Below are 25903 nucleotides of genomic sequence, written 5' to 3' on the forward strand. Positions count from 1 at the left end.
TGGAGGTTCAAATGAGGACTTTGAGTCCTAACAAATCTTCTTCTATGTGGAAGCATGTCAATAAGCTTCAGCAATTGCAGATACAGCTCCAAAACACAAGGAAGGCAATTACCACGAAGGACATAGCAATAACACTTCTTTCTCAGTTACTGCCCCAATTCAGTGCATTCTACTCCACCTTGATTGCTTCAAGGCAGACAAAGACCCTTAAGTCGAAGGAGTTGGTATTAGTCTGCCCTATTTAGTCATGCCAATCTATCATCTCTTGGTTGTGAACTCCTGTCAGAGTTTGATGGACACATTGGAGCTCTGACAGTTTAGTGTGCATTTCTACGCATTTCCTCCATTTTAGGCACATTTCTTGTGCATTTCCTTTGTCTATCAATTGGATTCCACCCCTTGACAATGCCTACCTGCTCTATGACTGCCTGGGATATTTTGTCATTATTTATCCATTTTTTCTATGTAATCAAACTACATTTATTGCAATCGTACCACCATCTGGAGCATGTTGGCCACATTTGGAGACCCTAACAATAGTCGGCCAGTTTTGGAGGAGTTTGGCTAATGCCTAGGATATTTTGTCCTTATTTTCCCATTTTTTCTATGCAGTCGGGACTGCAGTTATCGTATCTGTATCACCGCCTAGAGCAAGTCGGCCAGATTTAGAGGCCCTAACAGCAATCGGCCAGTTTTGGAGGAGTTTGGCTATTTATAGCCACAACCTACACTTGGCTGATCCCTCTTTTCTTTTGTAGATTCAGCACACTTCGTGTCTCAAACACTCTCCGACATTGGTGCTACCATCATCTCAGCCTGATTTGGTGCCCTCACTGACGCCTTGGGCTGCGTGTAGGGACTGATCAATCCTCATCATTGTATTCGACATTCATCTTAAGTCAGTGCAATATTTCTTCCTTCATTTTCTACTCTCTCTCTCTCTCTCTCTCTCTCTCTCTCTCTCTCTGTGCGTTCGTGTTCCTTCTTCCGTTGCACACTCTCACAGTTGGTTCCTATGGTCTTGGACCAAGAGGAACAACTCAAAGGTCAAAACACTCCCAAATCGAAGGCTTTGACTAGTCAATCTTCCCTACAGAAGGAAAAGAACAATAACAACAACAACAGGCACCAGAAGTCCAAACATGACAAAGCCAAAAAGTCTACTTGTTACATATATGGCAAGACAAGTCGTTGAAAAAAAGATTGCCCCAATAAGGACAAAAAGGATTCCATGGTGGTTTGTGGAAATTGAAAAAGGGTTCCATGCTGATTGCAAAAGGAACCAAGAAGGGCACTTTGTATTGTTTGCACTGTAAAGTTTTGAATGGTAAGTTCCTTGCAGTTGCTGAAATTGGTTGTCATTTGGAGTTGTGGAATAAGAGATTAGGCCATATGAGCCAAAAATGACTTGATGTCCTTACCTCTTTGAAGAGGGTTCATGAAAAAGGCTCTAAACTTGATTTTTGTAATGACCGTCAGTTTGGAAAGCAAATGAAAAATTCATTTTGCTCTAGTGCCTCTCATAAGTCCAATGTCTTGGACTTAATGCATTCTAATGTATGTAGTATGCCTGTGAAATCGTTGAGTGGTGCTGCATATTTTATTTCTTTTATTGATGATTGTTCCAAGAAGATTTGGGTTTATCTGTTGAAAAAGAAAAGTGAAATATTTGCTGTTTTTAAAACTTTTCATGCATTTGTGACCACTCAGACACGTAGAAAGCTGAAATGCTTGAGAACTAATAATGGGGGTGAGTTCACATCTACTGAATTCAAGTCTTTTTGTGACTTGCATGGAATTAAGAGGGAGCTTACAGCTCCTTACACCCCTTCTTCAAATGGGGTGGCTGAAAGATATAATAGGACTTTATGTGAAAGGGTGCGGTGCATGCTGTCCACTGCTAATCTCCCTCATGAATTTTGGAGACAAGCACTTAAAACCGTGGTTCACATTTACAACTACTCTCCAAACAGGTCCTTAAATAATGGCATCCCTGAGGAGGTTTGGTCTGGCAAATCGGCCTCATATGACTATTTACGCATATTTGGCTGTGATGCTTTTGTGCATGTTAGAGATGAGCTGAGGAACAAACTTGACCCAAAATCCACCAAATGCATCTTCATGGACTACGGTGATGAGGGTGAATTTGGCTACAAAGTGTGGTTACCTCAGTCCAAGAAAATTATTTGCAGCCGTAATGGTGTTTAATGAGGCAAAATTGCTGAAAGGTACTTTAGCCTCTAATGAAGATATGAAAAAGGTGAAATTTCAAAATTTGCAGCCACCTATTACTTCAGATAATGAGCCTCATGGTGCTGCACCACAGGCTGAAACTGATGATCAGCCGGTTATTTTTTAGCCAAATGATGAGGGACAACAAATAGGAGCACAAGGAGGTCATGGACAGCAAGATAGACTTGCTAATTATGAAAATGCAGGTGCTAGTAATGAACATGAAGGTGTTGTACAGCATGCTGAAAATGGCTTACAGAAGCCAATAAATGATGAAAATAACATACCTCCAAATGTAGACCCAATTCCTGAAAATGTAGATCATTGGGTACACAAGTCTACACGCGTAAGAAGGCAACCACATAGGTATGACCCCTCCTTGCATTATGTGATGCTTACACATGAGAATGAACCTCTTACATATAAAGAGGTCAAGTCATACAAATTCAGTAGTAAGTGGGAGCTAGCTATGCAGGAAGAGATTAAATCTCTGTATGCTAATGATACTTGGAATCTTGTGTCATTGCCCAAAGGAAGAAAGCCTCTTCCAAATAAATGGGTTTACAAAGTAAAGACAGTTGATGGGAAACCCAAGTAAAAGGCAAGACTGGTTGCCAAAGGATATGCACAGAAGGAAGGAATTGACTTCCAAGAGGTCTTCTCATCTATTGTGAAGATGACCACTCTATGTGTGCTTTTTGCTCTCACTGCTGTATTGGACTTAGAGCTGTACCAAATGGATGTAAAAATAGCTTTTCTGCATGGTGTCATTGATGAGGAAATCTACATGAAACCGCCAGAGGGTTTTGTAGTTCCTGGAAAAGAGCAATTGGTGTGTAAACTAAAATGCAGCTTGTATGGGCTGAACCAAGCACCACGGCAGTGGTACAAAAAGTTTTACACTTTTATGCTCTCTCATGGATTTACACACAGCCATGTAGATCATTGTTTGTACATGAAAAAGGATACAGATGGCAGCCCCATCATACTTGTTTTGTATGTAGATGATATGTTCCTAGCTAGGAAAAGAGAGACTAGCTTGGATGCTCTCAAAGATCAGCTGAAATCAGATTTCTCCATAAAAGATTTGGGGAATGCATAGCATATTTTGGGCATGAGGATTCGCAGGGATAGAATGCAAAAATTGTTGTTTTTATCTAAAGAAAAGTACATTGAAAATGTACTGAAATTGCCCATGAGGATTCGCAAGGATAGAATGCAGAAATTGATGTTTTTATCTAAAGAAAAGTACATTGAAAAGGTATTGGACAGATTTAACATGGCTGAAGCTAAGCCTTTTGGGGTGCCCTTACCTCCATACCTTAAGCTTAGTAAAGCCAACAGCCCAAAAGATGACGTGGAAGCAAATGCTATGAAGGGAGTCCTTTATGCATCAGCTTGTGGCTCCCTTATGTATGCTATGATTGCTACTCATCCAAACATTGCTCATGCAGTGGGAGTTGTTAGCAGGTTTATGTCAAATCCTGGCAAAACACATTGGGAGACTGTCAAGTGTATTCTTCGATACCTAAAGGGTACACAAAGAAAGTATATTTGCTATGGGCAGGGTACACTTACTTTGCAGGGTTATTGTGATGCCGATATGGCAGGTGACTTGGACACTCCTAGGTCCACTAGCGGGTATGTATTTACAATCCGCTCATGGGGCCATTTCTTGGTGTTCCAAATTGCAGAACATCATAGCATTGAGTACTACTAAACTTGAATACATATCAGCTACTGAAGCTTCTAAGGAAGCTATATGGTTGAGCAGACTTGCAGACAATCTCGGCATGTCTATTGGTACTGCAATGTTGGGATGTGATAGCCAAAGTGTCGTGTATCTAGCTATGCAATGTATCATTCACGCACAAACATATAGATGTGCGATATCACTTATCCGACAGATTTTGGAAGATGGTCTAATCACATTGACCAAGATCAAAACACAGGACAGCCTTGCATATGTTCTCACTAAAAGTTTCAGCAAAGCTCAGCATGAGCATTGCATACAACTAGTGGGAGTTAATTAAAGGTTCATTTTGGACCTTTAAGTGGGAGGTTGTTGGGATAAAGGCCCTTTTTCACCTCCGTGTATAGTACACGTACATTATTTAGTTGTACATGTGAATGCACCCTTATGTGCCCTAAGTATAAATACATTTTATTCTTTATGTACCAATACATTGTTGGTATACCCAAGTCGAATCGTACTTTCACTCTCTCTATCTCTGTCACTCTCACTACTCGAACTGCTGCTCACTCTGCAGTTGAGCTCCAACAGCGGATAGCATCCGCCAAAGAAGAATCTAAGTGTGAAGTGGCGTTCTAGTTCGAATCCATAGGAGTAGAAATGGACCTGCAATCCTCTATCTCAAAAGTCACCAAGAGCTCCTGTACCTATCTCTAATGAGAGATCAAAATCCCTCTTTGAGTCTGATAAATCTCGTGGCCCAAAAAGAAATGAAGGCCTAAATCCGTCATCTCAAACTTTTGATGTAAGGCTGCCTTCATCTCTTTGACCTTCTGTGCATGGTCAGCTGTAACAATCATGTCATCAACATACAAAACAAACAACACACGAACACCCTCTGAAGTGTACACATAAAGCTGCAGATCGGCCATAGAGCGCCAATATCCCAACTTCTCCTGGAGGAAGAAGTCAATCTTCTCGTTCCAAGCACGCGAAGCTTGCTTCAGAGGCCATACAAGGCCTTCTCCAACCTATAAGCCTTTCCATCTGAAGATGCAAAGCCAAGAGGCTGCTCTACATAGATCTCCTCCTTCAAGTTGCTATTCAAGAAGGCGGACTTCACATCTAATTGAAAGACAGGCATCTCTTATGGCGAGCTAAGGCAATAACAGCACGGATTGTCACCATACGAGCAGTGAGGGCAAAAGTATCATGGAAATCAATGCCTAGGCGTTGAGCAAAACCTTTAGCAACAAGACAGGCCTTGTGCTTGTCCAAATAGCCATCACTATGGTACTTGGTCTTGAAGACCCATTTGACACCAATCACCTTCTTATGAGAGGGACAAGGCACAAGGTACGAAGTGCCATTCCTCTCAATAGCCTCCAACTCGACTTTCATCGCTTTCCACCAATGATCAGACTATAAAGCCTCCTTCACAGAGGTAGGCTCTTTGTCCTGCATAACACGGAACATCAAACAGTACTTAGAGCAAACAAACTCCGTAGAATGTACCTGGTGTCTCTGTGACGTCCACAGTCCATCCTGCGGTAGCCACTTCTCAGGGACAACCTCGATCCCTGAATCTTGGGAGCGTATCACAGGCCCAACAAGGAGGAGACTGGATCTTGCCTTGTCGCTCCCCATCTGTTGGAGTTTCTAGATGATCCACCGACAATGAAGGAGCAATCGGTGAATCCGATTGCTGGAAACTAAGCTCCTCATCCGAAGAAGAGTCCTCAAGAGACAAGCTCCAGACGAACAATCGGGGCCCAACTATCACCGGGATCTCCAAGAACAGGGTGGTCCTCACCCCCCTCTAGGGTTGGAACCTTCACAAACCGAACGTCACAACTCATGTAGACATCCCGCTTAACATGATCATACAATCGGTAGCCTTAAGACTACGAACTATAGCCCACAAGCATCTATCTTTTGGAAGCCACTTCAAATTTGTCACGTTGTGTCTTCGGGATGTGAGCATAGGCAACACACTCAAAAGCCCTAAAATAAGAAATATCTGGCTTGGACCCAAAGTACGCCTCATATGGAGCCATACCAACAACAGCGGAAGAAGGAGAACGATTCACGAGGTAAACTGCAGTAGCCACAGCCTCAGCCCATAGACACTGAGGTGTCTGACGATGCTCCAACATGGTACGAGCTGTTGTCAAATACATCAAGTGGTACTTCACATGTATGTGCTTCATCTTTGCATGAAAGATGGGATTCCATGCTAGAATCATAGCACTCTGACTATCACAATGGAGAACAGGTAACTCAGTAATGCCAAGCTCTCCCACCAGACGTGAAAGCCATAAAGCCTCCTTACATGCCTCAGTGGCAACCACATACTCTGCCTCTGTAGTAGACAATGCAACACACTTTTGTAGCCTAGAGATCCAAGAGACTACTCCTCCTGTGAAGGTAAACACATACCCCGAAGTGGACTTTCTGCAATCCGCATGACCACCATAGTCTGCATCCGTAAAGCCAACGACAGATGCCTTCTGCTTTCCAAAGCAAATGCACAACTCCTTTGTGCCTTTGAGATATCTCATAATACCTTTTATTGCTTTCCAATGCTTTTTACCAGGGTTTGCCATGTATCTGCTAACCACTCCCACTGCAAAAGCAATGTCAGGACGTGTAGCAACCATAGCATACATCAAACTGTCAACAGCTGAACATATGGTATCTTGGCCATTTCAGCCTTCTCATCATCAAATGTAGGGTTGTCCTCTACACTGAGTTTCACATATGGAGACAATGGAATTCCAATTGCTTTCCCCCCCGCCATATTAAAACGCTACAAAACCTTGGAGATATACTCCTGCTAAGATAGATAGAGTAATCCTTTTGACCTATCTCTGAGTATTCGCATATCCAAGAATGTGATTTGCATCACCAATATCCTTTATGTCAAAGCTGCCATGAAGACCTTGCTTTAGTGTGTCCAAGGCATGAGTATCCCTGCCAGCAATCAACATGTCATCAACATACAGAACCAAGATAATCAAGCTACCTTCTGTTGCCTTCTTGGTGTACAAGCACTGAGCCACTTGAATTCTATGGAAACCTTGAGACTGCATAAATGTATCAAACTTATGATACCATTCTCTTGGTGCTTGTTTCAGCCCATACAAACTCCTTTTGAGTTTACATACCATCTTCTCTTTCCCTTTTTCTACAAACCCTTTAGGCTGCTACATATATATATCTTCATGCAGATCACCATGTAAGAATGCAATCTTTACATCCATCTGTATGATCTCCATATCTTCAGCTGCAACCAAGCCCAAAATGGTTCTCAATGTAGTCATCTTGACTAGAAGAGAGAAGATCTCATCAAAGTCAACCCACCTCTCCTTTCTGGGCCACAGAGATCATTTTACATCGGCTATCAGAGTACTATGCTCAAGGCACTAAGACGCATCTAATGCGCACTAAGTTTTTTCGAGCACATGGAGGATCGATTGGCGCTACGACCTCTTGGAGATTGTCACAATGTTAGCGGCAGCCTTCTCCCACTTATTTTCATGTACAGTGGCTTCCACGACCTAACGGATCTGCAATCCGCTCCATCAAGAGACAGTAATTGTTTGATACCGTCTCCTCATCAGTCTTCTCCTTTGAGAGACAATGGCTACTCGACTCCTTCCTTTTCTTTGGCTACCCAGTCCGCTCCACTGAGAGATAGCGACTATTGCCCACCTCTTGCTCATTCTGAGCCCCACCCTTCCCCACCCTCGACTACTTAGGTTCGAGAGGCTACCTCTGGGAGCTCTTCGGCACCCCAGAAACCTTCTTCAACACGACCGGCGGCACTTCCTTCGTCATCAGACATTTCGAAGTCCATGATCCATGAGTTTTTGGATTCCCTATCTACTTCAGAGGGGGATTCAGAGGGGGATGTTTTTTGTTTGCCCTTAGAGGGGGTATCTACTTCTTTGACTTCAACAGGGGCCCCTCCACCTTCCACCTCAAAGGGGGATCCTACTCCACATGAAGTTATTCACCCATCCTCTGCTTTCTTGGGGTGGTTGTCTTCGACCAGTCATCTCTTCTACTGATACCCAGGATCTTCAAGTACCACCTAGATCGGGACCTCGGAGATTCAGCCGAGGTCGTGATGCTATGCGGACACAGTGTGAAAAAGCATGGAATGCATCATTATCCGACTTTCTTATTAATCAAGAGAGTCAATGTAATCTGAGTCATTAGTACTAGTGAGAGTTGCATGGATTATCCAAAAATACTAGATTTTTTGATAATTTTAGCTTATTTTTTATATTATTTATTGTAAAAATCCGAAAAAGTTAGAAAAGCTTCTAGATTAGAATGGCATGCAAAAAGCTAGTTGCTTTTTCAGCCGTTATGAGATTTTTCATAAAAAAGACAAATTGACGAAATCGTGCAGGTTGCGATCGCTGTAAACGGGCTGAAAGCTGCACTTTGAATTAAAAGGAGTGATCTGGGAGATCCGTTACTAGGCATTCTGAAGTTTTACCCCCTTTCGAAGCCAACGAAGCCATCAGATTTGGGTTCCGAGCAGCAGAGAAGGAGCTATAATTTTGATGCACGTTTTGTTCTACGAAGAAGCTCCAGGAGATCTATGTCAGAGTGCAGCGGTGCGGAAGCGTAGGACTGAGAGAGAGAGAACGCAGAGAGAGGAGAGAGAAAGAGACAGTGGACAATGAAGATCTGCTGTATAAAGAATGCTGAATACAAAGATATGCAGATATATACATGGGCGCAGTGCGCTGGACTGCGTGTCTCCACCTCGACGATGCAACCTGCTATCCACCTCAAAGTCCGCTGCAGTCTGCACTGTCTACTGTCTGAAATCTGCGAACAGAGACGGAATCTGCGCGTGTCACCGGTCTGTAATCTGCGAGCAGAGAAGTGTACCAGACTGCTGAAAGTGCCAGGTATAAATAGCCGAAAAACCGGGGGAAATAGGGCGCCAGAAATGGCCAAGCGGCTGCATTAAATGCAGCCGACTGGCTGCTGCAGGTCGGACTGCCACGTGGCAGTCCGACTGTGCAGTCCGACTGCACCAGCCTGCTGCCCCTGATCAGGCTATGACCTGATCTCTAACACCCCCTCTCAGAGCCTGGGCAGGGCAGAAGCCTGAGGGATCTGGAATGTCTCCGAAGGAGAGCCTGAGGAAGCGCCTTCGTAAACAAATCCGCAAGATTGTCCTCCGTCTTGCAGTACTCCACAGTGATGGTCTCATCCAGAAGCTTTTCTCGGAGGAAGTGGTACTGGATCTCTATGTGCTTCGTCCGAGCATGAAAAACAGGGTTCCTTGCCAAGGCAATGCAACTCTCATTGTCACATCGCAGCAATGTAAGACGAGTCTGGGGGCACCCAAGCTCCTCCAATAATCGCCGAAGCCACACAACCTCGCATGTGGGGGAAGACGCGGCCCGATACTCCGCCTCAGTAGACGAAAGGGCTACCGTGGGCTGCTTCTTGCTACTCCATGAAATAACACCTGCACCCAAAGTAAAACAGTAACCTGTAGTAGACTATGGTCCACATCACTGGCCCAATCCGAGTCGCTCCAACCTGCAAGTACAAGATCTGACCCATCTGTCCCTGCGGGGTAATGAATCCCTAAATCAAACGTCCCCCTCAAATACCGAAGTATCCTCTGAGCAGCTTGCCAATGCACAGTCTTAGGTTCACTCATGAACCCTGCCAAGAGCCCAACAGCAAAACATAGATCAACCCTCGTGTTGAGAAGCCAAATCAAGGACCCAATCAACTGTCGATAGCGGGACGCATCCGCCAAAGGAGAAGCTAAATGGGAAGTGGCCTTCCAGTTCGGATCCATAGGAGTAGATAGGGCCCGACAATCCTCCATCTCAAAAGACACCAAGAGCTCCTGTACATATCTCTGTTGAGAGATAAAGATCCCCCTCTGAGACTGATAAATCTCATGGCCCAAAAAGAAATGGAGTAGATCCAAGTCCGTCATCTCGAACGTCCGATGTAAAGCTGACTTCGTCTCTTGGACCTGCTGTGCATCATCACCTGTGACAATCAAATCATCAACATATAAGACAAACAACACACAACCATCCTCGGAAGTGTGAACATACAGCTGCGGATCGGCCTTGGACCACCGATATTCCAACTGAGATTGGAGGAACGAATCAATCTTCTCGTTCCATGCACGCGGAGCCTGCTTGAGGCCATACAAGGCCTTCTTCAACCTGTAAACTTTCCCATCTGAAGATCCAAAGCCAGGAGGCTGCTCAACATAGATCTCCTCCTTCAAATCACCATTAAGGAAGGCGGACTTCACATCCGACTGATAAACAGGCCATCTCCTATGGCCAGCCAAAGCAAAAACAGCTCTAATGGTCGCCATACGAGCTGTGGGGGCAAAAGTGTCATGACAATCAATCCCTGGGCGCTGTGCAAAACCTTTAGCAACAAGGCGAGCCTTGTGCTTATCCAAAGTACCATCGCTTAGGTATTTGGTCTTAAAGACCCACTTGACTCCAATCACCTTCTTCGTCGGGGGGCGAGGCACGAGTGACCAAGTGCCATTCCTCTCAATAGCCTCCAACTCGGCTTCCATAGCTTTCTTCCATGGTGCGGACTGTAAAGCCTCCTTCACGGAGGTGGGCTCTCGATCCTGCATAACACGGGCCATCAAACAATAGTTGGAGCAAACAAGCTCCGTAGAATGTGCCTGGTGCCGCCGTGACCGCCGCAGACCATCCTGCGGTCCCCACTCCTCAGGAACCTCCTCGATCCCTGAATCACGGAGTGTGTCACGGGCCCAGCGAGAAGGAGGCCGAACCTCCCCTCGTCTTTCTCCATCAACAGAAGACTCTGGAATATCCACCGGCGGTAACTCCTCAAAGGTGTCCGGTGGAACAGTAGACTCTGTGTCAGAAACAGAATCATAATCAAAAGGCACGGGCTCCAATGGAACTGTCAAAGGAGCCCAACTCTCCCCTAGATCTCCAAGAACGGGATGCTCCTCACCCGTTGAAGTAGCCGGAACCTCCACAAACCGCACATCACGGCTAGTGTACACATCCCGCTTGACGGGATCATACAATCAGTAGCCTTGGGACTGGGAGCTGTAGCCAACAAATACCTGTTTGCGGGAAGCTGCTTCAAATTTATCACGGTGAGCCTTGGGAATGTGAACATAGGCATCACACCCAAAGACCCGAAAGTAAGAAACATCTGGCTTCGTCCCAAAATAAGCCTCAAATGGGGTCATCCCTTCCACGGCCGAAGTAGGGGATCGATTAAGGATGTGAACTGCAGTAGCCACAGCCTCGGCCCACAGAACCTGAGGGGTCTGTCGGTGCTCCATCATGGTGCGCGCCATCTCGATCACAGTGCGGTTCTTCCGTTCAAGAATACCATTTTCTTAAGGAGTGTTGGTATTGGCAAACTCCTGGTGAATCCCTCTATCTACACAAAACCGAGCAAACTCATTAGAAACAAATTCACCTCCCTTGTCGGATCGCAAGGTCTTCAGCTTCCGGCCCGATCGGTTCTCCTCAAAGAGAAGCCAATCCTTGAAGTGCGAGAAAGCTTCTGACTTTAGTGCCAAAAAATAGGCCCATGTCATCCTGCTGTAGTCATCCACGATCAGCATGAAGTAGGAGCTCCCACGCAGGGACTCATTCCTCATAGGGCCACATAGATCCGTAGATACTAGCTCCATCGGTGAAGTAGACCGCCGCAAAGCGGTGTGGGAAATGGCATCCCTATGTTGTTTCCCCCGTATGTAGGAGACACATGGCTGCTTGCTCACCACTATATCCGGCAACCCTCGAACAAGCTGTCCACGTGACGCCCTCCGAACATAGTCATAGTTCAGGTGACCAAACCGAGCATGCCATAACTCTGACTGTGACTGAGAGGTAAGAAGAAGAGTAGAGAGGGCGGTGGAAGACTTCAGTTTGTAAATGCCGTTCTCCTCATATCCGGATGAGAGAACCTTCCTCGATCCACGATCAAGAACTCGCACTGTAGTACTGTCAAACTCCACCAAAAGGCCAAGGGAGCAAATCTTATGAACTGAAAGGAGATGGTACCCTAAGCCTGGTACATGCAAAACCTCTAAGGTATGGGTACCACCTCGTCCATCCGGAATAAGCTGCATCTTACCCTGACCTGCAACAGAAACTGAAGAGCTGTCTCCAATGAGAATCTGCCCACGCGAGGGTCGCAGCTGTGCAACACCATCGGATGAAGGAGTCATGTGCCGTGAGGCACCACTATCAACAATCCACTCTCGAGCCTGGGGAGCCGTCATCGCAGCATCAGAAGCATTCAGTGAAGCGTCCTCAATGACAGCTAGATGAAGAAATGCAGCTGATGAGGATGCAGCCACCGCTCCAGAATCCTTGGTGTCCTTCTTCTTGGTGTCCTTCGTATCTTTGTCAGGGCAATCCTTCTTCCAATGGCCAGTCTTTCTACAAATATGGCATGTGGAGTCTTTGTCCTTGTCCTTCTTGGACTTGTTATCCCCCTTCTTCTTCTTTTGGTCCTTCCCCTTCTTCTGAGAGGCTAACCTGTCAGCGCCTCCGACTTGGAAGCATTTTGTCCCTTTAACTGTTCCTCTTGGTCCAAGACCATAGGAACCAACTCTTCCCACCGAAGAGTAGACTCTCGCCCCGAAGCAATAAGGGCAGAGTAAAATGTACCGAATCGTGGCGGCAATTGGGACAATAGTATGATCGCCATGTCTTTGGAGGAAATCGGCTTCCCCGCATTCTGAACCTGCATCTATAGCTGCCTTAGCTTGTTAATGTGCTCCCGTAGCGAAGAAGACTTATTTACGGACAAGGTCCGCATTTGTACCTCCAAAGAAACCTGCTTCATTAGGGTCAGCCGATTGTACATCTGATCAAGCTCCAGCCATATCTCCCGAGCCACCGTCAAGTGCTCGATGTGAGCGATCACGGCTGTAGTGCATGATAGAAAGAGAAAGGATCGAATCCTGGCATTCAGTTTGTCCCAATGAGACTGGGCCTTGGCCAACTCCGCACGAGCATCGGAAGAGAGTTTGGACTTATCTCTTACCGAGGGCCGGTCAATCTCCTCCTGTACCAACTCCGCCAAATCATAGGACTCAAGAATGGCCAACATCATGACGCGCCAAATGCGGTAGTTGTCGCTGTCGAGCTTCTCATCTGTAAGAAGAGCCGGTAAGACAGGCACCTTCTGGTCCATAATCGCCTGGAACTCCAAGTCAATCTCTGTAGACATCTTCACCTGCAATGCCTTCACAAATGCAAAAGCAGCCCCCTCTGGCTAGGAAAACTCAGCCTGCTAAGGCTCTTCCGCGTCCTGAACCTTCTTCACCCGCCGGAGGCGATGAAAAAGCAAAACCTGCACTTGTAGGCTGAAAACTCAAACTTCCTCCGCATCAAACAGCAGCAAATCCACCACCTGTACTCCTTTCCTGTGCGCCCACACTCGTTTCAGCCTTGTTCCAAGGCGCAGCCCTCCTGTCTGCCCTTAAACGCAAAAAATGCAAATTTGTGTCGCGATGGAAACTCCTCTTCAAGTTGCTTCTGCGCTCAGTCAGCCCTCAAGCACTGCTCTGATACCATGTTAGAGTGCAGTGGTGCGGAAGCGTAAGACTGAGAGAGAGAGAACGCAAAGAGAAAAGAGAGAGAAAGAGACAGTGGACAATGAAGATCTGTTGTATAAAGAATGCTGAATACAAAGATATGCAGATATATACACGGGCGCAGTGCGCTGGACTGCGTGTCTCCACCTCGATGATGCAACCTGCTGTCCACCTCGAAGTCCGCTGCAGTCTGAACTGTCTACTGTCTGAAATCTGCGAACAGAGACGGAATCTGCGCGTGTCACCGGTCTGTAATCTACGAGCAGAGAAGTGTACCAGACTGCTGAAAGTGCCAGGTATAAATAGCCGAAAAACCAGGGGAAATAGGGAGCCAGAAATGGCCAGGCGGCTGCATTAAATGCAGCCGACTCGCTGCTGCAGGTCGGACTGCCACGTGGCAGTCCGACTGTGCAGTCCGACTGCACCAGCCTGCTGCCCCTAATCAGGCTATGACCTGATCTCTAACAATCTAATGCCTAGAGATTGCTTCTGAGTAGTGCAAGGATTCCAGGTTCTTTCAATACATATTGATTCAATTCGTTGTGCTTTGTCTTTGTCGTGTTTACCTCTTGTCTATTATCTTTTTCCTCTTCCATCTCCTATCTCTACTTCCTTCTACCTCTGATCCCCAATGGATTCGACCTTTCGACAAAAACCAATTGCTAGCACCTATTTTTGTTACCCACACCCCATTCATAGAGAATATCTAAATTTGAGCTACTATCCATTGATGTTCATTGCTTAGCACTTGTTGTCTAGCCTTCTCCATTAGCTAGCGACTAGTTTCAGTCTGCATTTACTACCAAATCAGCTGTTGTTCACTCCAGTTGGACTTGATCTGCTGCCACCAGTCTTTAGGATCGGTTAGAGTACATCACACTCTCCAACTCATACTCTTTGCCCCGGTCCTAGAGACAAAGGAGTGAGGATAAATATTCACTATGCGTAGTGTGTTTGCTGCATTAAACATCGTATATGTTCATTACTTCATCATTCATTATTCTTCTTCAGTGTTCATTGTCTCTGAGTTACCCTAATGCTAACTATGTTCTTTATCAATCTTTGCTTTGTCGTACGATAGAGTTTACATCTTCAAACCGAAATCCAGATCAACCACACATAGCTTCTTCATAAGAGTGGAGAAATCTATAACACCACTAAAGTAACCGCCATCACTGCATGCGGTTGCTTGTCTCAATGTATCCATTACTCCATTCTTCTTCCTAGGTACATAATCTCAAAACTGAATTCAAACAAAAAATGCCATCAATGCTTTCAAGGAGTCGTATCTTGCTATGATTAAGTGAGAAGATAGTGTAAAGCTTGCTGATCAAACTTGATAAAAAAATCCTGCCTAGTTGAATGGTTCCTCTTCTTCCAAGCCTACATAATGCCAACAATTCTTTATCATAGGTGGAAACATGTAACTCAATTGCCTTGAATTTCTGATTTTCATAGGCCATTGGATGGCCACACTGCTGTAACACTCCTCTTGCACCACATCCATTAGCATCACATATCACCACAAAAGGTTCATTGAGATCTAACAATATCAACACATGATCTAAAGAGCAGATAGCCTTCAACTCCTTCTCCCACATCCAAGTCTACTAGAACTCCTATCTGATGGCATCTATAAGAGGCAATGTTACCTGTGCAAAGTGCTTCACAAATCTACAATAGAACACTATCAATCTCGAACGTGCACATCTTTGTTTTACGACAAGGCCACTCCTTGTTTTGACTTTTCCAAGATCCATAGAAATCCCGCACGTAGAAAGAATGTGCCCCAAATAAGAGACCAACATCATGTAGAATTCACACTTCCTCCAATTCAAGAAAACTTTATTTTCCTTCAACAACTACAGTACCCTCTGCAAGTGATCATAATGCTCCTCTTGAGACTAATTGTAGACCAAGATATCATCAACAATAACACACGTCCCATGAGGACACTGCAATACTCAAGGCATTAGCCTAGAAAAGTAAGTAGGTGCATTGCGCAGCCCAAAAGGAAGCACCACCAAACTCGAACAATCCAAATGGAGTCTTAAATGTCCTTGCTACAACTCGAAAAAGGCTTTACCAATGCCCATGTAACTTGAACCTCCAAGAATAGATATGCATTGAACACCCCAAATTCACACGCAAGGTACTAACAAGACTCTGCAAACCATCAAGTCTATCCCAATGCCTTCGTCCAACTGCCCATGCAAACCCAATAATCCAAAGTCCAAGAGGCGTCACATATACTATCTCATCATCAATGAAAGCAAGCATATATAGGCAATGAGCTTAAGATCCCACCGAACCATCTCAACCATAAGCAACCATAAGGACCAAGGAATCACCATATACAAATGTTCTTAACCATAAAGACACAAAATAAAGCAATAACTCATGAACCCTTCAGCATGCTCCATCTTCCTCATAAGCATCAAGGGAAACCAAAAAGAACCTCTTAGATCATCATGATTCACAACAATCAATTTACATATGGACAAGAGCTCTAAGATCCCATCAATAGGGCACATCATTCCCCATAATCATCAACATCATAACCCTTTTTTTTTTGCAATTCAACAACAAACATAGTATCTATTCATTAAAAGCTTAGTATCTTTATTCATTCCTTAGCATACATCAACTCTAGGACAATCATAGATAAGCCCAAAAATCAGCCCCTACTAAGCGCATTATAATCACCAACTTTCATATGTTATGGGGTGAACATGTGAACTCATTGAAGGTATTGCTCTAAGCATCACAAAATAACTTGTATTCAAGAAGGGGCAATCTTACAAGGAGATATGTCTCTAACAAGGAAAAGTAAGCATGGCCAACTACTTGTACTAACTTGGGGTCTGCCATCTTCAATTTTGATGATCAAGCTACAATGCATCTACTCCAAATGAAGTAAGTGTCACCGATCTCCCCTTCCATGTGATCTTCTTTTAGTTTCTAATGTTATTTTAAAACAAGCCAAAACTACTAGCTCCAATGCCACAATTGACAATGCTACACTGCTAATGCTTCAAAGATAACGCGATAGTGTATCTAATTTTGCAAAAAAATCATTTGATCTCCACACTCACAATTATGATCTTCCTCCTCAAGGCTCAATGCTTCCAACTCACCAAAAGCCTCCAATTGTTACCTTTATGCAAGTGGTCATGTGCAACTCACTCCCTATTGAATAACTTCTCCCCATGTTGCATTTGGGTAACCCCCTTTTCACCCCTTAGTAACTCTCAATCCACTTGTAAAGGATCCCCTTCTCCCCCCTTTCGAACAACCAACAACAAGCTTATGAAACTGCCCTTTGAGAACCGCCTCTTGCCAAAACTCCTCCTACCTACCAAATTCTTTTCCACCTCATTTACTACTATTCCTTTTTTTCACCATCCTTTCAACCTTAGTCTTCATTTGCTCTCTCTTATGGTAGCTACTCATTTAAGCCCCTCACATTAATCAAAATCCACTCATCCCATCCATTGTATGGGTAGATATATATGGCATCATTCCATATCACCTTATGGTACATTACATTTGCCAATAACTACCAATTAGATCATGATGGCATTTGAAATTCCAAACTCACCAAGGATCAAAGTCCTCAAAGTCAAGAAGAGAAATATGCTACCTAACTTTCTCCTCCAACCTAGACTACACCACCGGATGATTTCTAGGCATGTGGAGGTATTACCATAGATGACGAAAAGATCCTAACACCTAATCATGCCATTCTATTCAGCTAGTTTTTGAATAATGATTTATCTGGCCAAAGCAACAATCTAGAAATAGCCAGTACCTTGGCTTGTAAGCAATTGGCATTTTGTTTGAACGTGCCATTCTATTCAGATTATTTTTGAACAGTGATTTATATGGCCAATGCAGCAATCTAGAAATAGTCAATACCTTGGCTTATAAGTACTAAGGAATTGGCATTTTGTTTGACTTTGATGGGCACCAACGAGTAAAAGACAATAGGTCTTGCCAAGAAGAGATCATATGTGATAACAAAACTGACTTAGGCATTTATGAGTAGAACAAAACATGTCACCAAGTGGCTTGAAATACTTGTACTACCATGAGAAATCCCCATCTCCTCTATAAAAGCTTTGGCAATTTCCACCCATGGGTGCTCCTCCAAACAATCCAAATGATTTCCTTGCTCTCTCTCTCTCTCTCTCTCTCTCTCTCTCTCTCTCTCTCTCTCTCTCTCTCTCTCTCTCTCTCTCTCTCTCTGCATGTTTAGCGCTTTCCACTAAAAGAGACTATATGAATGCAGAAAAACTAGATAGTACCTGCTTGACCCTTGTGGCGTGATAGTGAAAGAGCGGGAACGACGGCACGCAGAGCTGGCAGAATTTGCTCCAGTTTAGCGTTTCCCATGGCTTCTTTGATGGTGTGTTCTGCTTCGGTTTGGTGCCCGGAAGATCGAATCGACGATCGAAAGCCAGCTGCCGATCCGAGGCGTATCGGTTGCACGGACGCACGATTCCTTTGCGATCCCTTCACAATGCATAGTGTGTTTGCAAGGCGCGCAGCAGCTTTGTTCACACTGGCTTGCATTTTGTGAAAACCATTGATTGACTGGTTCACATCAATAATAGCACAGGTGGCTTAACCATAACTGCCTTACTTAAGAAACACCTTGTGTGCACAAGCGGTTTGAGCATTTGGGCAAGTTCTCTAGGTATAGGTATGGGTTACACCTCGATTGGTCCTTGGGAGGCACAGTCAATTACTGGGTGAAGAAATACATTTGTATGGGCCAATTAAGCAATCCCCCCTTGTGAAGGCAAATCACATCCCGTAGGGTTTCAATTTCCCATATTGTCTGAGCAATGATCAACACTATTTTGTAATTGGTCTATTGAGTCTCCTTAACTTGGACTTCCATTCATGCAAAAACTTTGGCTTGTTATAAGGTGTTGCCTCACGAGGTTACATCTTATCACATGTGAAGAACCATTGCTTTTAGCACTTACACTTACAAATTGTCACAACAATTTTCTAATGTCTGTAAAAAAAAATTCATTCTCCTTTCATTGGAACTAGTAGTTGTGATGAATATGTATAGGCTCCCTAATGGCAACATTCAACAATGTTTGCGAAGCCTTGGTTTATTGCTACATGCGTAAAATAACAACAAACTATTCATCTTCGAGACTTCAACAAAGACATCTTAAACAAGGCTTTATTGTATCCATGTTCTCACAAAAAATACAACTAGAGGCATCACAAGAAACCTGAACGAACCCACTAATAGAAGAAGACCCTCAAATTGCAAACGCATAGCCAAGGATATGGGGTATCGAAAGCAAGCCTTTTGGAGAGTGAGAAGATTGGTGCAATTAGGGACTCAACCTTACCTAACTTGATCAATTTGATTGATAATCTAGCAGACCAAGAGGCTGGCAAGATATCAAGACAAGCTCCAACCATGAAAATGTCCAGCTCGACTTGGGAGAGTTTCTAGTCAATATCCAACAAATGATCAATCAATATGATTTACAAACCAAGATGGAGCATCATGGTAGGCCGGCTGAGGATATTAGAGCTGACCTTGAGGAAGAGCATCATGGTAGGCCAGCTAAGGATATCAGAGCTGAGCTTGAGCATCATGGTAGGCCGATTGAGGATATCAGAGCTGACCTTGAGGAAGAGCAGAGATTGGCCAAGAAGGCATTGCAGGTCATAGTAGCTACTTCACTAAGCGACTCATAGACAACACGACCGCAAAGCAGAGTGAAGCGGCCCTAGCAACTTCATTGTTGTGACGGGACTAGGAATCACGCCAAACTCGAGGAGGCAATCGAAGATACCCGTAGTTTCCAAGCAACTTGACAAGTACTAGCTCGACAATGACTCGTATAACTTCATAGAGCAGCTCAAGCAGGTGTGTGAGGCAAATAGCCTAACAAACCTTACTCGACATGCGCAAGCCTTCGGTCTTTGTCTCGGAGATAAAGTACAGACCTAGTACATTAGTGAAGATGATATCAAACACAACACTTTCAATACTCTCAAAGCCTTTTCATCAAGAGGTTCTCAGAGGTGGGGTACTCGGATAACCTCATGGTTTGAGTGATGAACATCAGTCACACAGAAGGACAAGGAGGACATTAAAGATTACATCACCCATGTGTGGAGTCTCTTTAAGAGAAACCCAACAGTAGAGCAACCTAGTGAGTGAGCGGTTTCCACCGTATTCATAAGCGGAATTAGGAGTGAAGAGCTCTACAAAGCCTTAGTAGGCAACTCTCAAACCTGGCAAAGGGACGTGCTAGCTAGGATCTTTGAGAAAGTCATACATGTAGACGACTTGCTTAAGGAGAGGAGCTTGAGAGCCACAAGCCGAGATAGTGCAACCTCTAGAGCCTCAGAGAGAGTTGCCACTGCTAGCGAGAGATCTACTCAGAGTAATCAAGAGAAAGGGAAGAGCATTGATCCTAGCCAAGAATTGGTAGACGTAAAGCTAGAGCTGGCCAAGCTCCAGGAAATAATTAGAAAACCTGCGCAACCTCACATGCAACAATGTGTCCATTGTGGAGGAAACCACCTCTCAACTCAGTGCATAGACCCTAGATCCAAACCTTGTGTCAAACTGTGGTAGGTTTTCAATCATGATGCTATGCATGCCCAACTGCCGAGGTGATTACCATATCCGCAGCTTTACAACCAACCATACTACTTGGGCAATAGACCGCCACAATTTGGAAGGGGAGCCCTACTAGCTCTTTCAACACCCAATGATGCTAAGCTAGCTATCCCTAGAATGGACATCAATCCTACTGGCATATCTAGACCACTTGGACCCTTCATGACCCATCCACTGAGTGATGCTCCAATACACTATATGTAGAGGAGCTGAATGAGGATGAGGCATACATAAACCCTTATGTCTCATACAATAATGAGGGAAATCCCATTTTAATGGACTTCAGACCAATACAGTAGTGATGGCATCAGGACGACAGGGAAGGGGTAGAGGCCTATGAGGGCAAAGCCAAGAACCAATCTCATGCTAGACTTGTGGCCACCTAGGGCATAAAACTAGCTAACTGAGAAAAGGTTGATTTGAGATTCCTTGAGTGTGGAATCACTCACTTGTACACCAAATGTCCCAGGGAAAACCATCTACTAGCTTAGCCATCATACGTTATGTACCTTTGGGGATGTTTAGAGTCCAAACGTTGGATGGTGAGGCCACTCCCATCTCATTGAACGTCATAACTAGGGCACAAATGAGGTAGGCTAGTATTTTATTGCCAGGACCTAGTAGCCTAGATGCAGCCTCGATAGGGAAGAAGACTCATTGAAGGAGGAAGAAGAGGGTGGATGGAAAAGTAACATAAAAAACAGATAGTGCTACCACAGTAACGAGAGGAAAGCAAGTGGTAGATGCAGAGGCCGAGACTTCAGTACCTAGAATCATGGAGAAGGGGAGTGCCAAGGTTGGGGACTATCCTAATCCAAAGCACCAATTGAAAATAGTTGGCGAGGTTGAGTGAGTGAGAGAAGCCCAAGAGCATCTAAAGGATGTTGAGCCCATCCTAGAAGACGAGATCAACGAGTTCTCCAGTGTAAGCATGCCGGTCTCACCAAGATGCATAAACTCAAAAAATGCATATGCACCTCATGCAGAACCACAAAGACAAGGCCTAGATGCCACCGATGGTGGGCAAGATGCCCAAGACCAGTGGCAAAAGAGTGAAGGGCAAGATGAAAGGCAAGTAGCTAATGACCTACTTATGACGTTGCTAGCAACTCTTGTAACATTGTCGATGGGGGATTTGCTTAGGCAAAGCCATTCATTATGGCGAGAATTGAAGCAATGGGTAGAGAGATCTAATGAGCTAGGAGTAGCCAACTTGCATGACCATGATGCAACTACACAGATGCCTAGCCTCACATTGAACTCAGTGTCTAAGTCTTTGCATATGAATACTTTTTGGGAGGGCACGAAGATGCATGTGGTCCTACCAGTGGTAGCATTAAAAGATGTCATGAGAAAGGGGATCATAGACATAGGAGCACGAGTCATTGTACTTAGCCATGCAGTTCTGAAGGTTTTGGTAACCCACTAGTGGAAACCACAAGGTTTAATGTCATGAAAGTTAAGCCATTTGGAGTGTTGAAGGACTCGCCCTTGAAGATAACAGGTGTCCAGTTCTCGGTGAACTTCATTATTATGAAGGGAGTAGACTACGGCATCTTGCTAGGCCACTGACCATGGATAAAGGAACGCGTGAGTAATCGAAGACAAAGGTAATGGCCGGGATTTATAGAAAAGGACAAGGAACACCTAGTATACAAGTTGAGAAAGAGCCTTTATGGCCTTAACTAGGCACATAGAGAATGGTACCCCAAGTTTGATACTTTCATGAATTCACAGGGATATACTCACAGTGATATGGATTTGTGTTATACAAAAGAAGGCCTTTGATGGTAGCCTTATTATCTTGGTATTTTATGTCAATGATCTATTGATTGTTGGGAGAACTCATGAATAGTTGGATGCTTTGAAGACTCAACTCAATAAGAGCTTTGATATTCCTAGGCAACAGATCGAAGGCAATGAGAGTTGAGATGGACACTTGGATGACCATGCTGGTCGACTTAGATGCCATCTCCTCTATCTTGAAAGGAGACACCCAAACCAGGAATTTGTGTGGACCATTAACCAAGTACATTCCCTGCCCCGAAGATGAGTGGGATTGGATGCACATACTAGCCACCATTGACCTGTTATTTTTGGATGAGGAAGAAGATTATAAGTAGAGTGCAAGGATAGCTAGTGAGCCCCACAAAGCCATACATCGTAGTTTCCAAGGGGCAAGACCCTACCATCAATGCCACTCTGTATGATGGCCAAAAATCCTAGCAGACAAAAAATGCCCAATCCTTTCCATATTCTGTTTAGCAAGCTTGAGCTCTAGGGGATTCTTAAGTATCTAACAAGGGAGCTAGTTGGCCACCCAGCTGCTAATTTCAAGCTGCTCCAAGATCCCATGGATGAACCAAAATAGCAATGGTGTTAGGGGTAAAGGCACCTCTGCCTAGTTGCCTGTGTATTACTACACTGACAGTACCTGCCACTACACACTACAAATGGCGAGCGCCCATCACCATCACTTTATTCTTTATTCTTTTATGACGGTTAGAATAAAGAAAGGCCCGGTCACACATTATGACCGTTGGAGTTCCCACCTTGTGAGTCTCTCTCTTTCTTGCTCTTACTCTCCCGCCATAGCTCTTCCAAGAAAGCTTAGATCGGAGGTGCCTTTATTCCCAAAAACCTCCCACTTAAAGGTGAATATGCCCTAGTGAGGAGTGAAAAGAAAAAAGAATAAGATAGTATAATGTACACATGTACAACATGATGAGGAAAAATGTCATCTCATCCAACACCCATCAATCTCTTGAGGAAGGCAAAGCACTCAGTAATGAGGCTTTTCGTGAGCAGATTTGCAGGATTTTTGTCAGTGGAGATCTTGACAAGGTCAATAGACTTGTCCTCCACGACTCCACGTATGAAATGATACCTTACCTCAATGTGTTTTATCTTTGCATGGAAGACCGGATTCTTTGCTAGTTGAATAGCACTCATAGAGTTTGAAAGCTGTGTAGATATAGCATCAATCCCAAGGTCATGAACTAAATGACCTAACCATATGGCCTCCTTGCAGGCCTTAGCGGCTACAACATACTCGGCCTCAATGGTAGATAGAGTCGTATACTTCTGAACCCTGGACATCCAAGAGACAGCACTTCCAGTATAGGTGAATACATGGACTTCCTACTATCTGCATGTCCTGCATAATCGGAGTCTGTTTACTCCACAACTCCTGTATCTTGGTTGCCATAGCAAATACACATATTTGTTGTGCCCTTCAGGTATCTCATGATATCCTTCATGGTATCCCAATGCTTCTTGCTAGGTGTAGCCATATAGCATGCCATAACACCAACTGCAAAGGCAATATCTAGACGAGTGGCTATCATAGCATACATCAAAGTACCCACGACTGATGCATAAGGGATCTTGGCCATCTCGGCCCTCTGCTCATCTATTTGTGGACAAGCGGTAATGGACAGTCAATAGGCTTCTTGTCCTGCATGCGGAAATGCTCAAGGACTTTATGAATGTACTCCCTCCATGAGAGGTAGAGTAGTCCTTGATACTTATCGCACTTAATGTGCATACCAAGAATGTGAGAGGCCTGTCCCAAATCCTTCATCTCAAAGCTCTTCTTTAGTTGAGATTTAAGAGCATCCAACTCATCATGAGCTTTCCCTGCTATCAACATATTATCCACATAAAGTACCAAAAAAAGTAATGAGCCATCACGGGCTTTCTTCGTGTAAAGACACAGCTTATGATATGAAAACTTTTCTTCAACTTGCATTGCCAATTTCTACAAAGCCCTCAGGCTGCTCCTTGTAAATCCCCATGCAAGAATGTAGTCTTGACATCCATTAGATACATGTCCAAGTCAAGCTGCACGACTAAGGCAAAAACCAAGCATAGGGTGGTCATCTTAATCACAGGAGAAAAGACTTCATCAAAGTCAACTCCATGCTCCTGTTAAAAACCCTTAGCAACAAGTCTTGCCTTATAAGCCAGATTGGGGTTTTCAGGGGTACTTTTCAGCTTGTACATCCATTTGCATGGCAAAGCCTTCTTGCCCTTAGGCAATGCAACCAAATCCAAAGTTATATTCTTATACAGGGAGTCCAACTTAGACTGCATAGCCCTCTCCCAGGAGTGATTGTCACCCTTGTGCATAGCCTCATCATAGGTGAGAGGCTCTCCTACATTTGTAACCAAGACATAATGCATTGAGGGCTCAAATCTCTCAGGCAAATGTCTATCTCTAGTAGACCATCTCAGGGTAGGCTCCGTTGTATGTCAAACATACTATCCAACACCCTGGCCATGTGTACTAGTTGTTGCTACTGCAGGTTGTCCAACTGGCTGTGCAGGAACATGTGGCTTCTATTGGAATATAACCCTATGTATCTCAACCACCTTCTCAGGCTGGCAATGTATCTTGTCTTCATGGAAGACTACATTATGGCTGCAGATGACTTTTCACGCCTATGGATCCCAGAGGCGGTAACCCATCTCGCTTGCATCTCCATAGCCAAGGAAAATGCATTTGACACTCTTAGGATCCAGCTTACTACACTTGTCCTTGGGTACATGGTAGAATGCCTCACATGGAAGGTGATCTATTTATGATATGCACAGTTGTACTAACTGCCTCAGCCCAAAATCTTGGTGATAGGCCTACATGGTTAAACATACTATGTACACACTCCTGGATGGTTCTATTCATCCGCATAGCCAAACCATTCTGGGGTGGGGTATAAGGGGCGGTCGACTGACACTTAATACCCCTCTCCTCACATAGCTACTCAAAGGAATGTGCTACATATTCTCCCCCATTGTCAGTCCTAAGGCATTTTAGCCTATGCCCAGTCTAGTTCTCAACCAATGCAAGCCATCTTTGAAACACATCAAGACATCACATTTAAGCTTAATGGGATAAGCCCAAACTTTACACTAAAAATCATTAATGAATGTCACAAAATACTTTGCACCAGCCCACAGATTAATATGGCATGGGTCCAGAGAGATTCGAATGTATCAATGCCAAGGGCTCACTCATGTGTGTCCTACCAGACTTCTTATGTGTTCTCCTAGTCTGTTTGCCATAAAGACAATGCTCACATGAATCAAAACATACATAGTCATGCAAACTAGAAAGCATTTACTTTTCCTTCAAGGACATATGGCCCAAACGGGCATGCCAAAGAGATACATGTGGGATGGAACCCATTGACAAAACATGGTCAATAGAGGACCCATCAACTACAAGAGGATAGAGGCTACCAGCCTTGCACCTCTAGCGAGGACAAGTCTACCACGCGTTGTCGTCATGTGGGGGTCGAAGGTCTACCATCGGGGTTTAGAGCAGAAGAGGAGTGAGGGATTCAAGGTTAGGAGAGAGAGAAAAGAATGGGGTTTGATAAGTCTTGGGTTTTAGAGATGATTCATTTGGAGAAGAAGACCTCAAGCTTTTTCATATACTTAGCATACATGAATGGTATCAAAGACTTTGACTCGATTACATCAAATGCGTATGAGGTTAATAGACCAATACATGTAGAGATTTTATCTCAGTTTAATCCAAATACATATTTCAAATGCAAGCCCAAACAGTTTCAATTTCATGAATGCCAATGAACATCAACTCCAAGATACAAGTATTTGAGTGGTGAACTCCACTACTTCCAAGACATAAACCAAAAACTCGTGAAATGTACTGACAAAGCTTTTA

At 44.3% G+C, this 25903-nt stretch overlaps 1 protein-coding gene across 6 annotated transcripts in view; it reads right to left on the reverse strand.

Annotated features, from left to right (window-relative positions):
- Window positions 1-18276, reverse strand: part of LOC148014405 (pfkB-like carbohydrate kinase family protein) — a 104884-nt gene extending 86608 nt beyond the window's left edge. For 2 of the 6 annotated variants that reach the window (XR_015688639.1, XM_087666704.1), the window contains exon 1: window positions 17855-18272. Coding sequence is in view for 4 of the 6 variants with exons in the window: in XM_087666704.1 (XP_087522830.1) it covers window positions 17855-18122 (268 nt within the window). In the remaining 2 variants the exon portion in view is untranslated. Of the gene's footprint in view, window positions 1-17854 lie in introns of all 6 variants that reach the window. The other 4 variants (XR_015688640.1, XM_087666705.1, XM_087666703.1 and 1 more) reach the window with 4 other exon arrangements.
- Window positions 18277-25903: the final 7627 nt, after the last annotated feature.

This window comes from Lygodium microphyllum, chromosome 25 (assembly GCF_053477565.2).
Source record: "Lygodium microphyllum isolate KBCC chromosome 25, Lygodium_microphyllum_v1.1.10, whole genome shotgun sequence".
Lineage (NCBI taxonomy): Eukaryota > Viridiplantae > Streptophyta > Polypodiopsida > Schizaeales > Lygodiaceae > Lygodium > Lygodium microphyllum.